Source organism: Odontesthes bonariensis, chromosome 4 (assembly GCF_027942865.1).
Source record: "Odontesthes bonariensis isolate fOdoBon6 chromosome 4, fOdoBon6.hap1, whole genome shotgun sequence".
Taxonomy (NCBI): domain Eukaryota; kingdom Metazoa; phylum Chordata; class Actinopteri; order Atheriniformes; family Atherinopsidae; genus Odontesthes; species Odontesthes bonariensis.
The window spans coordinates 37,866,366-37,888,540 of record NC_134509.1 but is presented as its reverse complement, the minus strand read 5'-3'; the positions used below and the strand labels follow the sequence as shown (position 1 = coordinate 37,888,540).

General features: G+C 36.5%; 1 protein-coding gene across 1 annotated transcript; it reads right to left on the bottom strand.

Annotated features, from left to right (window-relative positions):
- Positions 1-7,104: 7,104 nt before the first annotated feature.
- Positions 7,105-8,513, bottom strand: LOC142379451 (general transcription factor II-I repeat domain-containing protein 2-like). Its single transcript, XM_075464607.1, has one exon. It carries the CDS (start codon positions 8,489-8,491, stop codon positions 7,268-7,270), a length of 1,224 nt encoding a protein of 407 aa, XP_075320722.1. The 5' UTR covers positions 8,492-8,513; the 3' UTR covers positions 7,105-7,267.
- Positions 8,514-22,175: the final 13,662 nt, after the last annotated feature.

Genomic DNA, 22,175 nt, shown 5'->3' with positions numbered 1-22,175 from the left:
ACAAATTACTATAACTTTCATACAGTTTAACTGAGAGAAACAAATTATACCTTAAAATGTAGGAAAACTTGTCCTCTTTCAGCCAATGTAACTCTTAAAGAGCTCACATGGACAGATTTTGAACTATGAGCCTTTAAGCTTGAACAACTTGTCAAATTTTGAGGAAATCTGCCATTTTTGAATCAGCTTCAAGTGTTTCAAACTGCTTGGATTTAAATATAGTTGACTCCACAGATGTAAAAGTACTTTGCTAACTTCCTCTAAGCCTTCTGCTTCTAATGGTGTTAAAATTATTTTTCTAGCTGCTCAACTTTTCTCACAAGATGTATTTGAAGTCAGTGTTCGGTGTCATTTCTCTCCCGCGATCGGCGGGCGGCCGTCTCATCTCTCCATATATGTTGTGTGTGTTCAACCTGCTCCGATTTAAATATAGTTCACTCCACAGATGTAAAACTACTTTGCTAAGTTCCTCTAAGCCTTCTGCTTCTAACGGTGTTAAAATTATCTTTCTAGCTATTCAACTTTTCTCACAAAACGTGTTTGAAGACAGTCAGATTTGCCCGCGGCTGCAGCAGCTAGCTCTGTGTCTGTCTGTGTAGTCTTTAACTAGGTCAAATGCACTCCCGGTGTAATACAACGAAATGGCTTAATGGTAACCCTACCAGCCTTTCGTGCAGGTGGCCCGGGTTCAATCCCCAGGATGTCAGCTCAAAATTTAAAAAAAAAGATTTTTTGTAACTATTTAAGCATACTTTCAGCCATTTCAACTCTTTCTAGCTCGAAATCATTACACTTTCATCTTTTAAATGTCATTTCAACTTCAAACTCCTGTTTCTTCTCAGCTTTTTTTAGCTTCCATAGCTCTTTCAGCTTTTAGCTTCTTTTAGCTTCTTTAGCTGTTTTAGCCTTTTTTAGCTTCTTTAGCTAACTTCTAACTAACTCTTTTGCTCCTTCAGCTGCTTGCTTCTTCAGCTCCTTTAGCTTTAGCTTCTTCAGCTGTTTTAGCTTTAGCTCCTTCAGCTGTTAGCTTCTTCAGCTGTTTTAGCTTTAGCTCCTTCAGCTGTTAGCTTCTTCAGCTGTTTTAGCTTATTTTAGCTTCTTCAGCTTTTAGCTTCTTTTAGCTTCTTTAGCTCCTTTAGCTCTTAGCTTCTTCAGCTCCTTCAGCTTTAGCTTCTTCAGCTCCTTTAGCTTTAGCTTCTTCAGCTCCTTTAGCTTTAGCTTCTTCAGCTACTTCAGCTTTAGCTTCTTCAGCTGTTTTAGCTTTTTTTTAGCTTCTTAAGATATTTTAGCATGGTAATTCAGCTCATGCATTCTCACAGCTGTTTCGCAGGAACAGCTCTTTCTAGTTATTATTATTATTCCGCCGTTTTTTGGCATTCAACTACTTCAGCATACTTTGAGCTATTTCAACAAATTTGGTATCAAAATGTTCAGCTCATTCAGCTCTTGATGGGAATGTATTTTTGGTGTTTGTAACTTTTCAACTTTTTAAGATATTAAGCTTTTTGTTCAACTTTTTTCCCATTGAAACTAATGTTAAATTTTCAAATCTCTTCAAATCCTTTAAAATCCTTTCAAATCTTTCAAATCTTAACTAGTTCAGCATACTTTCAGCTAGAGACACCATTCAAATTTTAAAATGTTCATAAGACATTCAGCTGTTACCAATTGTTTCATCTTTTAAAAATATTCAGCCAATTTTGAAATATGACAGTTTCAAAAATATGAAAATTAAGTTCTCCAAATCCTTATCTTCAAATGCTTTCAAATCCTTCAAAATCTTCAAATCTATTCAAATCGTAACTGCTTCAGCATACTTTAACCTAGAGACACCATTCAAATTTTAAAATGTTCATAAGACATTCAGCTGTTACCAATTGTTTCATCTTTTAAAAATATTCAGCCAATTTTGAAATATGACAGTTTAAAAAATATGAAAATGAAGCTCCTTCTTGGATTTTAGAGTGAGACATTCAGCAGTGCTGATAAGTTTCAACTTTTCAAACAAATTACTATAACTTTCATACAGTTTAACTGAGAGAAACGAATTATACCTTAAAATGTAGGAAAACTTGTCCTCTTTCAGCCAATGTAACTCTTAAAGAGCTCACATGGACAGATTTTGAACTATGAGCCTTTAAGCTTGAACAACTTGTCAAATTTTGAGGAAATCTGCCATTTTTGAATCAGCTTCAAGTGTTTCAAACTGCTTGGATTTAAATATAGTTGACTCCACAGATGTAAAACTACTTTGCTAAGTTCCTCTAAGCCTTCTGCTTCTAATGGTGTTAAAATTATTTTTCTAGCTGCTCAACTTTTCTCACAAGATGTATTTGAAGTCAGTGTTCGGTGTCATTTCTCTCCCGCGATCGGCGGGCGGCCGTCTCATCTCTCCATATATGTTGTGTGTGTTCAACCTGCTTGGATTTAAATATAGTTGACTCCACAGATGTAAAACTACTTTGCTAAGTTCCTCTAAGCCTTCTGCTTCTAACGGTGTTAAAATTATCTTTCTAGCTATTCAACTTTTCTCACAAAACGTGTTTGAAGACAGTCAGATTTGTCCCGCGGCTGCAGCAGCTAGCTCTGTGTCTCTCTGTGTAGTCTTTAACTAGGTCAAATGCACTTCCGGTGTAACGCAACGAGATGGCTTAATGGTAACATTTCTAGCCTTTCGTGCAGGTAGCCCGGGTTCAATCCCCAGCATGTCAGCTCAAAATTAAAAAAAAAAAGTTTTTTTGTAACTATTTAGGCATACTTTCAGCCATTTCAACTGTTTCTAGCTCGAAATCATTACACTTTCATCTTTTAAATGTCATTTCAACTTCAAACTCCCCTTTCTTCTCAGCTTTTTTTAGCTTCCATAGCTCTTTCAGCTTTTAGCTTCTTTTAGCTTCTTTAGCTGTTTTAGCCTTTTTTAGCTTCTTTAGCTAACTTCTAACTCTAACTCTTTTGCTCCTTCAGCTGCTTGCTTCTTCAGTTCCTTTAGCTTTAGCTTCTTCAGCTGTTAGCTTCTTCAGCTGTTTTAGCTTTAGCTCCTTCAGCTGTTAGCTTCTTCAGCTGTTTTAGCTTTAGCTCCTTCAGCTGTTAGCTTCTTCAGCTGTTTTAGCTTATTTTAGCTTCTTCAGCTTTTAGCTTCTTTTAGCTTCTTTAGCTCTTAGCTTCTTCAGCTCCTTCAGCTTTAGCTTCTTCAGCTCCTTTAGCTTTAGCTTCTTCAGCTCCTTTAGCTTTAGCTTCTTCAGCTACTTCAGCTTTAGCTTCTTCAGCTGTTTTAGCTTTTTTTTAGCTTCTTAAGATATTTTAGCATGGTAATTCAGCTCATGCATTCTCACAGCTGTTTCGCAGGAACAGCTCTTTCTAGTTGTGAGAATGCATTAAGCATTCTCACTATTAAGTTCCCTTTATTATTATTCCGCCGATTTTCGGCATTCAACTACTTGAGCATACTTTCAGCTATTTCAACAAATTTGGTATCAAAATGTTCAGCTCTTTCAGCTCTTGATGGGAATGTTTTTTTGGTGTTTCTAACTTTTCAACTTTTTAAGATATTAAGCTTTTTGTTCAACTTTTTTCCCCATTAAAAGTAATGGTAAATCTTCAAATCCTTTCAAATCCTTTCAAATCCTTCAAATCTTAACTAGTTCAGCATACTTTCAGCTAGAGACACCATTCAAATTTTAAAATGTTCATAAGACATTCAGCTATTACAAAATGTCTCATCTTTTAAAAATATTCGGCCAATTTTGAAATATGACAGTTTAAAAAATATGAAAATTAAGTTCTTCAAATCCTTATCTTGAAATCCTTTCAAATCCTTCAAAACCTTCAAATCTTTTCAAATCGTAACTAGTTCAGCATACTATCAGCTAGAGACACCATTCAAATTTTAAAATGTTCATAAGACATTCAGCTATTACAAAATGTCTCATCTTTTAAAAATATTCAGCCAATTTTGAAATATGACAGTTTAAAAAATATGAAAATTAAGTTCCTTCTTGGATTTTAGAGTGAGACATTCAGCAGTGCTGATAAGTTTCAACTTTTCAAACAAATTACTATAACTTTCATACAGTTTAACTGAGAGAAACAAATTATACCTTAAAATGTAGGAAAACTTGTCCTCTTTCACACAATGTCACACTCATTGACCTCTGCTACCCATATTTATCACAAATTGCCTTTGAGCGCAAAGTTCCATCCCTCAATCCCATTATAAATGGCTAAAATCCTAAAATCAGTGTTTAAATGTGATTTTAAAATTGCCATTTAAAAGGAGCCCGAGGGGTTAGCTGAATGAAAATCACACCGCTGGATTCGGCCGTCCCTTGTGGCGCTCACGGTACAAAAATGATACGGATTCGAGCTTTACTTTTCGAGCTGTGACCGTTTGTTCGAGAAAGTACCCGGAAATCAAAATCGCTCCATTTTAAGCAAGTCAAAGTCTGTGTCATTTGCAGCAGGTGTCAGTTAAAAGTCTATGCAAATGTTAACGAGCGGTCTCCTAGCAACAAGCTTAACAGCCTGCTCAGGGCTGAGACAGAATGCTTAGGAAGAATAGACCGAGATGGAGCCCGTCAGGAGCCATTTTGGGGCTTCCATATCTTATCCAAGTATCCAAGTAAATGCATTAAAGGGCCAGTTCGCCTATTTAAAGGTACAGAACGCTTCTTTAAAGGGCCAGTTCGCCTTTTTAAAGGTACAGAATGCTTCTTTGAAGGCACAGTTTGCCTTTTTAAAGGTACAGTTTGCCGCTTTAAAGGCCCAGTTCGCCTCTTTTAAGTGACAGTTTGCTGCTTTAAAGGGCCAGTTCGCCTTTTTAAAGCTACAGAACGCTAATTTAAAGAGCCAGTTCGCCTTTTTAAAGGTACATAACGCTTCTTTAAAGGCCCAGTTCGCCTCTTTTAAGGGACAGTTTGCTGCTTTAAAGGGCCAGTTCGCCTTTTTAAAGCTACAGAACGCTAATTTAAAGAGCCAGTTCGCCTTTTTAAAGGTACAGAACGCTTCTTTAAAGGCACAGTTCGCTGCTTTAAAGGCCCAGTTCGCCTCTTTTAAGGGCCAGTTCGCCTTTTTAAAGCTACAGAACGCTAATTTAAAGGGCCAGTTCGCCTTTTTAAAGGTACAGAACGCTTCTTTAAAGGCACAGTTCGCCGCTTTAAAGGCCCAGTTCGCCTCTTTTAAGGGACAGTTTGCTGCTTTAAAGGGCCAGTTCGCCTTTTTAAAGCTACAGAACGCTTATTTAAAGGGACAGTTCGCCTCTTTAAGGCAACAGCACTTAACATCAAGCACTTAAGCTTATTTAAAATGGCATTAAAACTGTTTTTTAACCAGGACCTTCATAAAAAAATGACATAACTGTCTCCATCAGACCTCTCTTAAGAATTTTGGGTCTCGCAGAGACCCAAAATTCAATGGGAAAATCGATTGAAAAGCACTTAAAAAGCCCCAAAAAGCATTTTAAAATGCTAAAAGACCTGTTTTTTTAAACCTGGACGTTGATACAAATGACATGGCTGTCTACAGCAGACCTGTCTTAGGAATTTTGGGTCTCGCAGAGACGGGCGGCCCGGGTTCAATCCCCAGCATGTCAGCTCAAAATTAAAAAAAATTTGTAACTATTTAAGCATACTGTTTCTAGCTTGAAATCATTACACTTTCGTCTTTTAAATGTCATTTCAACTTCAAACTCGTGTTTCTTCTCAGCCTTTTTTAGCTTCCATAGCTCTTTCAGCTTTTAGCTTCTTTTAGATTCTTTAGCTGTTTAGCCTTTTTTAGCTTTTTTAGCTAACTTCTAACTCTAACTCTTTAGCTCCTTCAGCTGTTAGCTTATTCAGCTCCTTTAGCTTTAGCTTCTTCAGCTGTTAGCTTCTTCAGCTGTTTTAGCTTTAGCTCCTTCAGCTGTTAGCTTCTTCAGCTGTTTTAGCTTCTTTTAGCTTCTTTAGCTCCCTTAGCTTTTAGCTTCTTCAGCTCCTTTAGCTTTAGCTTCTTCAGCTGTTAGCTTCTTCAGCTGTTTTAGCTTTAGCTCCTTCAGCTGTTAGCTTCTTTAGCTCCTTCAGCTTTAGCTTCTTCAGCTCCTTTAGCTTTAGCTTCTTCAGCTCCTTTAGCTTTAGCTTCTTCAGCTGTTTTAGCTTTTTTTAGCTTCTTAAGATTTTTTAGCATGGTTGTTCAGCTCTTGCATTCTCACAGCTGTTTCGCAGGAACAGCTCTTTCTAGTTATTATTATTATTCCGCCGTTTTTCGGCATTCAACTACTTCAGCATACTTTGAGCTATTTCAACAAATTTGGTATCAAAATGTTCAGCTCATTCAGCTCTTGATGGGAATGTATTTTTGGTGTTTGTAACTTTTCAACTTTTTAAGATATTAAGCTTTTTGTTCAACTTTTTTCCCATTGAAACTAATGTTAAATTTTCAAATCTCTTCAAATCCTTTCAAATCCTTTCAAATCTTTCAAATCTTAACTAGTTCAGCATACTTTCAGCTAGAGACACCATTCAAATTTTAAAATGTTCATAAGACATTCAGCTATTACCAATTGTTTCATCTTTTAAAAATATTCAGCCAATTTTGAAATATGACAGTTTCAAAAATATGAAAATTAAGTTCTCCAAATCCTTATCTTCAAATGCTTTCAAATCCTTCAAAATCTTCAAATCTATTCAAATCGTAACTGCTTCAGCATACTTTAACCTAGAGACACCATTCAAATTTTAAAATGTTCATAAGACATTCAGCTGTTACCAATTGTTTCATCTTTTAAAAATAATCAGCCAATTTTGAAATATGACAGTTTAAAAAATAGGAAAATGAAGCTCCTTCTTGGATTTTAGAGCAGGGGTGTCAAAGTCAAATACACCGAGGGCCAAAAAAACAAATTTGTTACAAGCCGAGGGCCGGACTGGTTCAATGTTTATTAGAACATATTGAAATGATTGCACATTAAACATTTATATAAACATTTTCAACAGGCAAACAGCAAAAAATTAAATTGTTTTTATAAACAATTTAAAAACAACAACAACAACAACAACTGCTTTCAAATAGTATAATAAAAAAATAAATCAAATCAGTTGTATTCTTTCTCATGGCATCTGCAATTTCCGCTGAGCCCATTCAACTGAAAAATAAATATAAATAAATAAAATAAAATAAAATACAAAATCTATGGCACAGAGACAAAACAATACTCCCTTCAAAGAAAAATCACGTCTTGTCGAAACAAATGTAAGAATTTAACTGAATTAAAAACTGAAAATACGCTCTGTGATGCTCACTTGTCTGAGGAGGAGCCTGATACTTGGTGGTGTCTCATCATTTGCACAAGTTCATCGATGTTCGGGGTTAGGCTCTGAGCTGAGGAAATCCTCAGGATTGAGTGAAGGTGATTGTCGGTAAGACGGCTCCTGTGTGATGTTTTGTTTAGCTTCATTAATGAGAACAGTTGTTCACACAGGTATGTGCTGCCAAACATAGAGAGCGTCCGAGCAGCTTGGATGCGCAACTGGGGCATTGTGTCGGGGATGAAACGTGCAAACTCAGCAGCACCCACTCTCTCGTATTTTACTTTCAGTGTGTCATTGCACTGGAGCTCAATCAACTCCATTTGCAGTTGTGGTGGTGCGCTTTCCACATCAACTGCAAAGGGATTGCTGAGCAGTTCAAAGCTGCTTTTTTGGGCTTCAAAGTCAGCAAATCGGCGTTGGAAGTCGGCGGCAAGTGTGTTGAGTTTATCAGCGAACTGTGCACTCGGGAACACAGCGGTAGAGAGCTTCTCCTTCATGGTCTGGCAGCTGGAAAAGTGGCTCAAGTTTTCTTTACGCATCTGCGTCTCCCACAGACTCAGCTTGGTTTTAAAGGCCTTCACTGTTGTGTACATATCAGAGATGACACGTCCCCGTCCCTGCAGCTGCAGATTCACCACATTCAGATGGCTCGTGATGTCGCAGAGAAACGCCATTTCACACAGGAAAGTTTCATCTCGGAGCTCTGTTGTGTCTTTCCCCTTGCTTTCCATGAACATACAGATCTCCTCACGCAGCTCGAAACATCTTTGCAGCACCTTTCCCTGGCTTAGCCATCGCACCTCTGTGTGATACGGTAAGTCACCATACTCTGTATCGAACTCTCCCAGAAATGCCTTGAACTGGCGGTGATTTAAACCTTTGGCTCTGATGATGTTAACTGCTCGCTTTATGGTGCTCATTACATGTTCCATTTTCAAGGCTTTGCCACACAATGACTCCTGGTGTATGATGCAGTGATAAGCTGTCAGCTCATCTGTGACGTTTTCCTCCCGCATCCTCTCACGCATCCTTGCCACCAATCCACTCCTGCGCCCACACATTGCGGGTGCTCCGTCTGTGGTTAATCCCACAAGTTTTTCCCAAGGCAGCCCCATCTCATTTACACATCTGGATACCTCTTCATACAGATCTTGTCCTGTAGTTGTGCCATACATAGGACGTAATGCCAAAAACTCTTCTGTTATGCTCATGCTGGAGTCTACTCCACGGACGAAAATTGACAGTTGGGCGATGTCAGATGTGTCCGTGCTCTCATCCACAGCAAGAGAATATGCGATGAAATCTTTTCCCTTTCTCACAAGCTGTTCTTTTATGTTGGTGGAAAGCTGGTCTACACGTTCAGCAACGGTGTTTCTGCTCAGGCTCACGTTTGAGAATAGAACTCTTTTGTCTGGGCACACTGCGTCACAAACTTCAAGCATACACTTTTTGATAAACTCTCCTTCTGTAAAGGGCCGGGCTGATTTTGCGACCTCTTTTGCCACAATAAAGCTGGCCTTGACAGCAGCCTCGCTTTGTGATTTTACATGTGTGAACATAGCCTGCCTGGACTTAAGTCCTCGTTTTAATTCTTTCACCTTCTGTAGCCTTTGTTCCGTGTCCATATTCTTATCTTTGACTGTGTGTTTCTGAGATGTTTGATAGTGCCTTCTTAGGTTGTATTCTTTCATGACCGCCACACTTTCTCCACACAGAAGACACACAGGTTTGCCTTTTACCTCCGTAAACAGGTACTCTGCCTCCCACCTGGCTTGAAAGTCCCTGTTCTCAGCGTCCACCTTACGTTTTGCCATTTTTGACTCTGACAGCTGATGAATAATGAAGCCGCTTGTTCGCGCTGCAGTGACTTCGCGGGCTACCGTTGCATTGTGGGGGATGTAGTGTTGGTGCTTCCAAAACGCCAGCGGGCGGCTGTGGCCTGCGGGCCGGTTCTAATGGTAATTAAATATCATCCAGAGGGCCATAGATAATTTATTCGCGGGCCGGATCTGGCCCGCGGGCCTTGACTTTGACATGTGTGTTTTAGAGTGAGACATTCAGCAGTGCTGATAAGTTTCAGCTTTTCAAACAAATTACTATAACTTTCATACAGTTTAACTGAGAGAAACAAATTATACCTTAAAATGTAGGAAAACGTGTCCTCTTTCAGCCAATGTAACTCTTAAAGAGCTCACATGGACAGATTTTGAACTATGAGCCTTTAAGCTTGAACAACTTGTCAAATTTTGAGGAAATCTGCCATTTTTGAATCAGATTCAAGTGTTTCAAACTGCTTCGATTTAAATATAGTTGACTCCACAGATGTAAAACTACTTTGCTAAGTTCCTCTAAGCCTTCTGCTTCTAATGATGTTAAAATTATTTTTGTAGCTGCTCAACTTTTCTCACAAGACGCGATAGAAGACAGTCTGCGCCTCAGATTTGTCCCGCGGCTGCAGCAGCTAGCTCTGTGTCTGTCTGTGTACTCTTTAACTAGGTCAAATGCACTTCCGGTTTGACAGAACGAAATGGCTTAATGGTAACACTACCAGCCTTTCGTGCAGGTGGCCTGGGTTCAATCCCCATCATGTCAGACCACACTTTATATATATTTTTTTTAATATAATTATTTAAGCATACTTTCAGCAATTTCAACTGTTTCTAGCTTAATTTTTATCTTCAAATTCTTCAGATCATTTCAATCCTTTCAAATCCTTCAAATTCTTCAGATCATTTCAATCCTTTCAAATCCTTCAAATTCTTCAGATCATTTCAAATCCTTCAAATCTTAACTACTTTTGCATACTTTCAGCTAGAGACACCATTCAATTTTTAAAATGTTCAAATCTTTTAGCTTTTTAAGATTTTTCTTTATTAAGGTAATTCAGCTCATGCATTCTCACAGCTGTTTCGCAGGAACAGCTCTTTCTAGTTATTATTCTTCCGCCGTTTTTCGGCATTTAACTACTTCAGCATACTTTGAGCTATTTCAACAAATTTGGTATCAAAATGTTCAGCTCTTTCAGCTCTTTCCTGCTATTATTTTTGGTGTTTGTAACTTTTCAACTTTTTAAGATATTAAGCTTTTTGTTCAACTTTTTTCCCATTGAAACTAATGTTAAATTTTCAAATCTTTTCAAATCCTTTCAAATCTTTCAAATCTTAACTAGTTCAGCATACTTTCAGCTAGAGACACCATTCAAATTTTAAAATGTTCATAAGACATTCAGCTATTACCAATTGTTTCATCTTTTAAAAATATTCAGCCAATTTTGAAATATGACAGTTTCAAAAATATGAAAATTAAGTTCTCCAAATCCTTATCTTTAAATCCTTTCAAATCCTTCAAAACCTTAAAATCTTTTCAAATCGTAACTGCTTCAGCATACTTTAACCTAGAGACACCATTCGAATTTTAAAATGTTCATAAGACATTCAGCTGTTACCAATTGTTTCATCTTTTAAAAATATTCAGCCAATTTTGAAATATGACAGTTTAAAAAATGTGAAAATGAAGTTCCTTCTTGGATTTTAGAGTGAGACATTCAGCAGTGCTGATAAGTTTCAACTTTTCAAACAAATTACTATAACTTTCATACAGTTTAACTGAGAGAAACAAATTATACCTTAAAATGTAGGAAAACTTGTCCTCTTTCAGCCAATGTAACTCTTAAAGAGCTCACATGGACAGATTTTGAACTATGAGCCTTTAAGCTTGAACAACTTGTCAAATTTTGAGGAAATCTGCCCTTTTTGAATCAGCTTCAAGTGTTTCAAACTGCTTCGATTTAAATATAGTTGACTCCACAGATGTAAAACTACTTTGCTAAGTTCCTCTAAGCCTTCTGCTTCTAATGGTATTAAAATTATTTTTCTAGCTGCTCAACTTTTGTCACAAGACGCGATAGAAGACAGTCTGCGCCTCAGATTTGTCCCGCGGCTGCAGCAGCTAGCGCTGTGTCTATCTGTGTAGTCTTTAAGTAGGTCAAATGCACTTCCGGTGTAACAGAACGAAATGGCTTAATGGTAACTCTACCAGCCTTTCGTGTGGGCGGCCCGGGTTCAATCCCCATCATGTCAGACCACACTTTATATATTTTTTTTTTATATAATTATTTAAGCATACTTTCAGCCATTTCAACTGTTTCTAGCTTAATTTTATCTTCAAATCCTTCAAATCCTTCAGATCATTTAAATCCTTTCAAATCCTTCAAATTCTTCAGATAATTTCAATCCTTATCAGTCACCTTGAGACTCTCTCTCTTAAACCTAACTATCAAGTTAGAAATCTCGGGGTAATATTGGACTCAGACCTGAACTTTAACAGCCACATTAAATCTGTAACATCAGCAGCTTTTTACCATCTAAAAAACATTGCCAGAATCAAAGGAATAGTGTCTAAACCAGACTTAGAGAGACTGATCCATGCGTTTGTCTCCAGCAGGTTAGACTACTGTAACGGCCTGCTCACTGGGCTCTAAACGGGCTGTAAGACAGCTGCAGTACATCCAGAACGCTGCTGCTCGAGTCCTGACCAGAACCAGGAAATACCACCATATTAGTCCAGTGCTCAGGTCTCTGCACTGGCTTCCTGTCGCTCAGAGAATAGACTTTAAAACAGCACTGCTTGTATACAAGTCTCTTCACGGTGAAGCATCAAAGTACATCTCTGACATGTTAGAGCCATATGAACCAACTCGGGCTCTGAGAACCTCAGGGAGGGGTCTCCTGCTGGTGCCCAGAGTCAGGACTAAACAAGGTGAGGCTGCATTTCAGTTTTATGCCCCTAAAATCTGGAACAGTCTTCCAGAAGATGTGAGACAGGCCTCAACTCTGACAATGTTTAAATCCAGGCTGAAAACAGTTCTGTTTAGCTGTGCATATGACACCTGAAAGTATTTTATCTGCACTCTTCACTTTTTAATTACTTAATGATTATTTTAATGGGTTTTAAATTTCTTTCTTTTTTAATTTCTTTCTTTTCTTTTATTTTTTTTATTCCTTTTTAATGGTTTTATTGCCTTCTTGTGATTTTATGTAGCTGTAAAGCACTTTGAATTGCCCTGTGTATGAATTGTGCTCTATAAATAAAATTGCCTTGCCTTGCCTTGCCTTTCAAATCCTTCAAATTCTTCAGATAATTTCAATCCTTTCAAATCCTTCAAATTCTTCAGATAATTTCAATCCTTTCAAATCCTTCAAATCTTAACTACTTTTGCATACTTTCAGCTAGAGACACCATTCAAATTTTAAAATGTTCAAATCTTTTAGCTTTTTAAGATTTTTCTTTATTAAGGTAATTCAGCTCATGCATTCTCACAGCTGTTTCGCAGGAACAGCTCTTTCTAGTTGTGAGAATGCATGAAGCATTCTCACTATTAAGTTTCTGTTTCTCTTTATTGTGAGAATGCATGAAGCATTCTCACTATTAAGTTCCTGTTTCTCTTTATTATTGTGAGAATGCATGAAGCATTCTCACTATTAAGTTCCTGTTTCTCTTTATTATTATTCCGTATTCCATATTCTTCCGCCGTTTTTCGGCATTCAAATACTTCAGCATACTTTCAGCTATTTCAACAAATTTGGTATCAAAATGTTCAGCTCTTTCAGCTCTCGATGGGAAATATTTTTTGGTGTTTGTAACTTTTCAACTTTTTAAGATATTAAGCTTTTTGTTCAACTTTTTTCCCATTGAAACTAATGTTAAATCTTCAAATCCTTTCAAATCCTTTCAAATCCTTCAAATCTTAACTAGTTCAGCATACTTTCAGCTAGAGACACCATTCAAATTTTAAAATGTTCATAAGACATTCAGCTATTACAAAATGTCTCATCTTTTAAAAATATTCGGCCAATTTTGAAATATGACAGTTTAAAAAATATGAAAATTAAGTTCTTCAAATCCTTATCTTGAAATCCTTTCAAATCCTTCAAAACCTTAAAATCTTTTCAAATCGTAACTAGTTCAGCATACTATCAGCTAGAGACACCATTCAAATTTTAAAATGTTCATAAGACATTCAGCTATTACAAAATGTCTCATCTTTTAAAAATATTCAGCCAATTTTGAAATATGACAGTTTAAAAAATATGAAAATGAAGTTCCTTCTTGGATTTTAGAGTGAGACATTCAGCAGTGCTGATAAGTTTCAACTTTTCAAACAAATTACTGTAACTTTCATACAGTTTAACTGAGAGAAACAAATTATACCTTAAAATGTAGGAAAACTTGTCCTCTTTCAGCCAATGTAACTCTTAAAGAGCTCACATGGACAGATTTTGAACTATGAGCCTTTAAGCTTGAAGAACTTGTCAAATTTTGAGGAAATCTGCCATTTTTGAATCAGCTTCAAGTGTTTCAAACTGCTTCGATTTAAATATAGTTGACTCCACAGATGTAAAAGTACTTTGCTAAGTTCCTCTAAGCCTTCTGCTTCTAATGGTGTTAAAATTATTTTTCTAGCTGCTCAACTTTTCTCACAAGATGTATTTGAAGTCAGTGTTCGGTGTCATTTCTCTCCCGCGATCGGCGGGCGGCCGTCTCATCTCTCCATATATGTTGTGTGTGTTCAACCTGCTTCGATTTAAATATAGTTCACTCCACAGATGTAAAAGTACTTTGCTAAGTTCCTCTAAGCCTTCTGCTTCTAACGGTGTTAAAATTATCTTTCTAGCTATTCAACTTTTCTCACAAAACGTGTTTGAAGACAGTCAGATTTGTCCCGCGGCTGCAGCAGCTAGCTCTGTGTCTCTCTGTGTAGTCTTTAAGTAGGTCAAATGCACTTCAGGTGTAATACAACGAGATGGCTTAATGGTAACACTACCAGCCTTTCGTGCAGGTGGCCCGGGTTCAATCCCCATAATGTCAGACCACGTTTTATAATTTTTTTATTTTATAATTATTTAAGCATACTTTCAGCATTTTCAACTGTTTCTAGCTTAATTTTATCTTCAAATTCTTCAGATCATTTCAAATCCTTCAAATCTTAACTACTTTTGCATACTTTCAGCTAGAGACACCATTCAAATTTTAAAATGTTCAAATCTTTTAGCTTTTTAAGATTTTTCTTTATTAAGGTAATTCAGCTCATGCATTCTCACAGCTGTTTCGCAGGAACAGCTCTTTCTAGTTATTATTCCATATTCTTCCGCCGTTTTTCGGCATTCAACTACTTCAGCATACTTTGAGCTATTTCAACAAATTTGGTATCAAAATGTTCAGCTCATTCAGCTCTTGATGGGAATGTATTTTTGGTGTTTGTAACTTTTCAACTTTTTAAGATATTAAGCTTTTTGTTCAACTTTTTTCCCATTGAAACTAATGTTAAATTTTCAAATCTCTTCAAATCCTTTCAAATCCTTTCAAATCTTTCAAATCTTAACTAGTTCAGCATACTTTCAGCTAGAGACACCATTCAAATTTTAAAATGTTCATAAGACATTCAGCTATTACCAATTGTTTCATCTTTTAAAAATATTCAGCCAATTTTGAAATATGACAGTTTCAAAAATATGAAAATTAAGTTCTCCAAATCCTTATCTTCAAATGCTTTCAAATCCTTCAAAATCTTCAAATCTATTCAAATCGTAACTGCTTCAGCATACTTTAACCTAGAGACACCATTCAAATTTTAAAATGTTCATAAGACATTCAGCTGTTACCAATTGTTTCATCTTTTAAAAATATTCAGCCAATTTTGAAATATGACAGTTTAAAAAATAGGAAAATGAAGCTCCTTCTTGGATTTTAGAGTGAGACATTCAGCAGTGCTGATAAGTTTCAACTTTTCAAACAAATTACTATAACTTTCATACAGTTTAACTGAGAGAAACAAATTATACCTTAAAATGTAGGAAAACTTGTCCTCTTTCAGCCAATGTAACTCTTAAAGAGCTCACATGGACAGATTTTGAACTATGAGCCTTTAAGCTTGAACAACTTGTCAAATTTTGAGGAAATCTGCCATTTTTGAATCAGCTTCAAGTGTTTCAAACTGCTTGGATTTAAATATAGTTGACTCCACAGATGTAAAAGTACTTTGCTAACTTCCTCTAAGCCTTCTGCTTCTAATGGTGTTAAAATTATTTTTCTAGCTGCTCAACTTTTCTCACAAGATGTATTTGAAGTCAGTGTTCGGTGTCATTTCTCTCCCGCGATCGGCGGGCGGCCGTCTCATCTCTCCATATATGTTGTGTGTGTTCAACCTGCTCCGATTTAAATATAGTTCACTCCACAGATGTAAAACTACTTTGCTAAGTTCCTCTAAGCCTTCTGCTTCTAACGGTGTTAAAATTATCTTTCTAGCTATTCAACTTTTCTCACAAAACGTGTTTGAAGACAGTCAGATTTGCCCGCGGCTGCAGCAGCTAGCTCTGTGTCTGTCTGTGTAGTCTTTAACTAGGTCAAATGCACTCCCGGTGTAATACAACGAAATGGCTTAATGGTAACCCTACCAGCCTTTCGTGCAGGTGGCCCGGGTTCAATCCCCAGGATGTCAGCTCAAAATTTAAAAAAAAAGATTTTTTGTAACTATTTAAGCATACTTTCAGCCATTTCAACTCTTTCTAGCTCGAAATCATTACACTTTCATCTTTTAAATGTCATTTCAACTTCAAACTCCTGTTTCTTCTCAGCTTTTTTTAGCTTCCATAGCTCTTTCAGCTTTTAGCTTCTTTTAGCTTCTTTAGCTGTTTTAGCCTTTTTTAGCTTCTTTAGCTAACTTCTAACTAACTCTTTTGCTCCTTCAGCTGCTTGCTTCTTCAGCTCCTTTAGCTTTAGCTTCTTCAGCTGTTTTAGCTTTAGCTCCTTCAGCTGTTAGCTTCTTCAGCTGTTTTAGCTTTAGCTCCTTCAGCTGTTAGCTTCTTCAGCTGTTTTAGCTTATTTTAGCTTCTTCAGCTTTTAGCTTCTTTTAGCTTCTTTAGCTCCTTTAGCTCTTAGCTTCTTCAGCTCCTTCAGCTTTAGCTTCTTCAGCTCCTTTAGCTTTAGCTTCTTCAGCTCCTTTAGCTTTAGCTTCTTCAGCTACTTCAGCTTTAGCTTCTTCAGCTGTTTTAGCTTTTTTTTAGCTTCTTAAGATATTTTAGCATGGTAATTCAGCTCATGCATTCTCACAGCTGTTTCGCAGGAACAGCTCTTTCTAGTTATTATTATTATTCCGCCGTTTTTTGGCATTCAACTACTTCAGCATACTTTGAGCTATTTCAACAAATTTGGTATCAAAATGTTCAGCTCATTCAGCTCTTGATGGGAATGTATTTTTGGTGTTTGTAACTTTTCAACTTTTTAAGATATTAAGCTTTTTGTTCAACTTTTTTCCCATTGAAACTAATGTTAAATTTTCAAATCTCTTCAAATCCTTTAAAATCCTTTCAAATCTTTCAAATCTTAACTAGTTCAGCATACTTTCAGCTAGAGACACCATTCAAATTTTAAAATGTTCATAAGACATTCAGCTGTTACCAATTGTTTCATCTTTTAAAAATATTCAGCCAATTTTGAAATATGACAGTTTCAAAAATATGAAAATTAAGTTCTCCAAATCCTTATCTTCAAATGCTTTCAAATCCTTCAAAATCTTCAAATCTATTCAAATCGTAACTGCTTCAGCATACTTTAACCTAGAGACACCATTCAAATTTTAAAATGTTCATAAGACATTCAGCTGTTACCAATTGTTTCATCTTTTAAAAATATTCAGCCAATTTTGAAATATGACAGTTTAAAAAATATGAAAATGAAGCTCCTTCTTGGATTTTAGAGTGAGACATTCAGCAGTGCTGATAAGTTTCAACTTTTCAAACAAATTACTATAACTTTCATACAGTTTAACTGAGAGAAACGAATTATACCTTAAAATGTAGGAAAACTTGTCCTCTTTCAGCCAATGTAACTCTTAAAGAGCTCACATGGACAGATTTTGAACTATGAGCCTTTAAGCTTGAACAACTTGTCAAATTTTGAGGAAATCTGCCATTTTTGAATCAGCTTCAAGTGTTTCAAACTGCTTGGATTTAAATATAGTTGACTCCACAGATGTAAAACTACTTTGCTAAGTTCCTCTAAGCCTTCTGCTTCTAATGGTGTTAAAATTATTTTTCTAGCTGCTCAACTTTTCTCACAAGATGTATTTGAAGTCAGTGTTCGGTGTCATTTCTCTCCCGCGATCGGCGGGCGGCCGTCTCATCTCTCCATATATGTTGTGTGTGTTCAACCTGCTTGGATTTAAATATAGTTGACTCCACAGATGTAAAACTACTTTGCTAAGTTCCTCTAAGCCTTCTGCTTCTAACGGTGTTAAAATTATCTTTCTAGCTATTCAACTTTTCTCACAAAACGTGTTTGAAGACAGTCAGATTTGTCCCGCGGCTGCAGCAGCTAGCTCTGTGTCTCTCTGTGTAGTCTTTAACTAGGTCAAATGCACTTCCGGTGTAACGCAACGAGATGGCTTAATGGTAACATTTCTAGCCTTTCGTGCAGGTAGCCCGGGTTCAATCCCCAGCATGTCAGCTCAAAATTAAAAAAAAAAAGTTTTTTTGTAACTATTTAGGCATACTTTCAGCCATTTCAACTGTTTCTAGCTCGAAATCATTACACTTTCATCTTTTAAATGTCATTTCAACTTCAAACTCCCCTTTCTTCTCAGCTTTTTTTAGCTTCCATAGCTCTTTCAGCTTTTAGCTTCTTTTAGCTTCTTTAGCTGTTTTAGCCTTTTTTAGCTTCTTTAGCTAACTTCTAACTCTAACTCTTTTGCTCCTTCAGCTGCTTGCTTCTTCAGTTCCTTTAGCTTTAGCTTCTTCAGCTGTTAGCTTCTTCAGCTGTTTTAGCTTTAGCTCCTTCAGCTGTTAGCTTCTTCAGCTGTTTTAGCTTTAGCTCCTTCAGCTGTTAGCTTCTTCAGCTGTTTTAGCTTATTTTAGCTTCTTCAGCTTTTAGCTTCTTTTAGCTTCTTTAGCTCTTAGCTTCTTCAGCTCCTTCAGCTTTAGCTTCTTCAGCTCCTTTAGCTTTAGCTTCTTCAGCTCCTTTAGCTTTAGCTTCTTCAGCTACTTCAGCTTTAGCTTCTTCAGCTGTTTTAGCTTTTTTTTAGCTTCTTAAGATATTTTAGCATGGTAATTCAGCTCATGCATTCTCACAGCTGTTTCGCAGGAACAGCTCTTTCTAGTTGTGAGAATGCATTAAGCATTCTCACTATTAAGTTCCCTTTATTATTATTCCGCCGATTTTCGGCATTCAACTACTTGAGCATACTTTCAGCTATTTCAACAAATTTGGTATCAAAATGTTCAGCTCTTTCAGCTCTTGATGGGAATGTTTTTTTGGTGTTTCTAACTTTTCAACTTTTTAAGATATTAAGCTTTTTGTTCAACTTTTTTCCCCATTAAAAGTAATGGTAAATCTTCAAATCCTTTCAAATCCTTTCAAATCCTTCAAATCTTAACTAGTTCAGCATACTTTCAGCTAGAGACACCATTCAAATTTTAAAATGTTCATAAGACATTCAGCTATTACAAAATGTCTCATCTTTTAAAAATATTCGGCCAATTTTGAAATATGACAGTTTAAAAAATATGAAAATTAAGTTCTTCAAATCCTTATCTTGAAATCCTTTCAAATCCTTCAAAACCTTCAAATCTTTTCAAATCGTAACTAGTTCAGCATACTATCAGCTAGAGACACCATTCAAATTTTAAAATGTTCATAAGACATTCAGCTATTACAAAATGTCTCATCTTTTAAAAATATTCAGCCAATTTTGAAATATGACAGTTTAAAAAATATGAAAATTAAGTTCCTTCTTGGATTTTAGAGTGAGACATTCAGCAGTGCTGATAAGTTTCAACTTTTCAAACAAATTACTATAACTTTCATACAGTTTAACTGAGAGAAACAAATTATACCTTAAAATGTAGGAAAACTTGTCCTCTTTCACACAATGTCACACTCATTGACCTCTGCTACCCATATTTATCACAAATTGCCTTTGAGCGCAAAGTTCCATCCCTCAATCCCATTATAAATGGCTAAAATCCTAAAATCAGTGTTTAAATGTGATTTTAAAATTGCCATTTAAAAGGAGCCCGAGGGGTTAGCTGAATGAAAATCACACCGCTGGATTCGGCCGTCCCTTGTGGCGCTCACGGTACAAAAATGATACGGATTCGAGCTTTACTTTTCGAGCTGTGACCGTTTGTTCGAGAAAGTACCCGGAAATCAAAATCGCTCCATTTTAAGCAAGTCAAAGTCTGTGTCATTTGCAGCAGGTGTCAGTTAAAAGTCTATGCAAATGTTAACGAGCGGTCTCCTAGCAACAAGCTTAACAGCCTGCTCAGGGCTGAGACAGAATGCTTAGGAAGAATAGACCGAGATGGAGCCCGTCAGGAGCCATTTTGGGGCTTCCATATCTTATCCAAGTATCCAAGTAAATGCATTAAAGGGCCAGTTCGCCTATTTAAAGGTACAGAACGCTTCTTTAAAGGGCCAGTTCGCCTTTTTAAAGGTACAGAATGCTTCTTTGAAGGCACAGTTTGCCTTTTTAAAGGTACAGTTTGCCGCTTTAAAGGCCCAGTTCGCCTCTTTTAAGTGACAGTTTGCTGCTTTAAAGGGCCAGTTCGCCTTTTTAAAGCTACAGAACGCTAATTTAAAGAGCCAGTTCGCCTTTTTAAAGGTACATAACGCTTCTTTAAAGGCCCAGTTCGCCTCTTTTAAGGGACAGTTTGCTGCTTTAAAGGGCCAGTTCGCCTTTTTAAAGCTACAGAACGCTAATTTAAAGAGCCAGTTCGCCTTTTTAAAGGTACAGAACGCTTCTTTAAAGGCACAGTTCGCTGCTTTAAAGGCCCAGTTCGCCTCTTTTAAGGGCCAGTTCGCCTTTTTAAAGCTACAGAACGCTAATTTAAAGGGCCAGTTCGCCTTTTTAAAGGTACAGAACGCTTCTTTAAAGGCACAGTTCGCCGCTTTAAAGGCCCAGTTCGCCTCTTTTAAGGGACAGTTTGCTGCTTTAAAGGGCCAGTTCGCCTTTTTAAAGCTACAGAACGCTTATTTAAAGGGACAGTTCGCCTCTTTAAGGCAACAGCACTTAACATCAAGCACTTAAGCTTATTTAAAATGGCATTAAAACTGTTTTTTAACCAGGACCTTCATAAAAAAATGACATAACTGTCTCCATCAGACCTCTCTTAAGAATTTTGGGTCTCGCAGAGACCCAAAATTCAATGGGAAAATCGATTGAAAAGCACTTAAAAAGCCCCAAAAAGCATTTTAAAATGCTAAAAGACCTGTTTTTTTAAACCTGGACGTTGATACAAATGACATGGCTGTCTACAGCAGACCTGTCTTAGGAATTTTGGGTCTCGCAGAGACGGGCGGCCCGGGTTCAATCCCCAGCATGTCAGCTCAAAATTAAAAAAAATTTGTAACTATTTAAGCATACTGTTTCTAGCTTGAAATCATTACACTTTCGTCTTTTAAATGTCATTTCAACTTCAAACTCGTGTTTCTTCTCAGCCTTTTTTAGCTTCCATAGCTCTTTCAGCTTTTAGCTTCTTTTAGATTCTTTAGCTGTTTAGCCTTTTTTAGCTTTTTTAGCTAACTTCTAACTCTAACTCTTTAGCTCCTTCAGCTGTTAGCTTATTCAGCTCCTTTAGCTTTAGCTTCTTCAGCTGTTAGCTTCTTCAGCTGTTTTAGCTTTAGCTCCTTCAGCTGTTAGCTTCTTCAGCTGTTTTAGCTTCTTTTAGCTTCTTTAGCTCCCTTAGCTTTTAGCTTCTTCAGCTCCTTTAGCTTTAGCTTCTTCAGCTGTTAGCTTCTTCAGCTGTTTTAGCTTTAGCTCCTTCAGCTGTTAGCTTCTTTAGCTCCTTCAGCTTTAGCTTCTTCAGCTCCTTTAGCTTTAGCTTCTTCAGCTCCTTTAGCTTTAGCTTCTTCAGCTGTTTTAGCTTTTTTTAGCTTCTTAAGATTTTTTAGCATGGTTGTTCAGCTCTTGCATTCTCACAGCTGTTTCGCAGGAACAGCTCTTTCTAGTTATTATTATTATTCCGCCGTTTTTCGGCATTCAACTACTTCAGCATACTTTGAGCTATTTCAACAAATTTGGTATCAAAATGTTCAGCTCATTCAGCTCTTGATGGGAATGTATTTTTGGTGTTTGTAACTTTTCAACTTTTTAAGATATTAAGCTTTTTGTTCAACTTTTTTCCCATTGAAACTAATGTTAAATTTTCAAATCTCTTCAAATCCTTTCAAATCCTTTCAAATCTTTCAAATCTTAACTAGTTCAGCATACTTTCAGCTAGAGACACCATTCAAATTTTAAAATGTTCATAAGACATTCAGCTATTACCAATTGTTTCATCTTTTAAAAATATTCAGCCAATTTTGAAATATGACAGTTTCAAAAATATGAAAATTAAGTTCTCCAAATCCTTATCTTCAAATGCTTTCAAATCCTTCAAAATCTTCAAATCTATTCAAATCGTAACTGCTTCAGCATACTTTAACCTAGAGACACCATTCAAATTTTAAAATGTTCATAAGACATTCAGCTGTTACCAATTGTTTCATCTTTTAAAAATAATCAGCCAATTTTGAAATATGACAGTTTAAAAAATAGGAAAATGAAGCTCCTTCTTGGATTTTAGAGCAGGGGTGTCAAAGTCAAATACACCGAGGGCCAAAAAAACAAATTTGTTACAAGCCGAGGGCCGGACTGGTTCAATGTTTATTAGAACATATTGAAATGATTGCACATTAAACATTTATATAAACATTTTCAACAGGCAAACAGCAAAAAATTAAATTGTTTTTATAAACAATTTAAAAACAACAACAACAACAACAACTGCTTTCAAATAGTATAATAAAAAAATAAATCAAATCAGTTGTATTCTTTCTCATGGCATCTGCAATTTCCGCTGA

Bases quoted from the DNA above. Each gene is read 5' to 3' on its own strand.
- LOC142379451 (XM_075464607.1), bottom strand. From the start codon at position 8,491: ATGAGCATAACAGAAGAGTTTTTGGCATTACGTCCTATGTATGGCACA.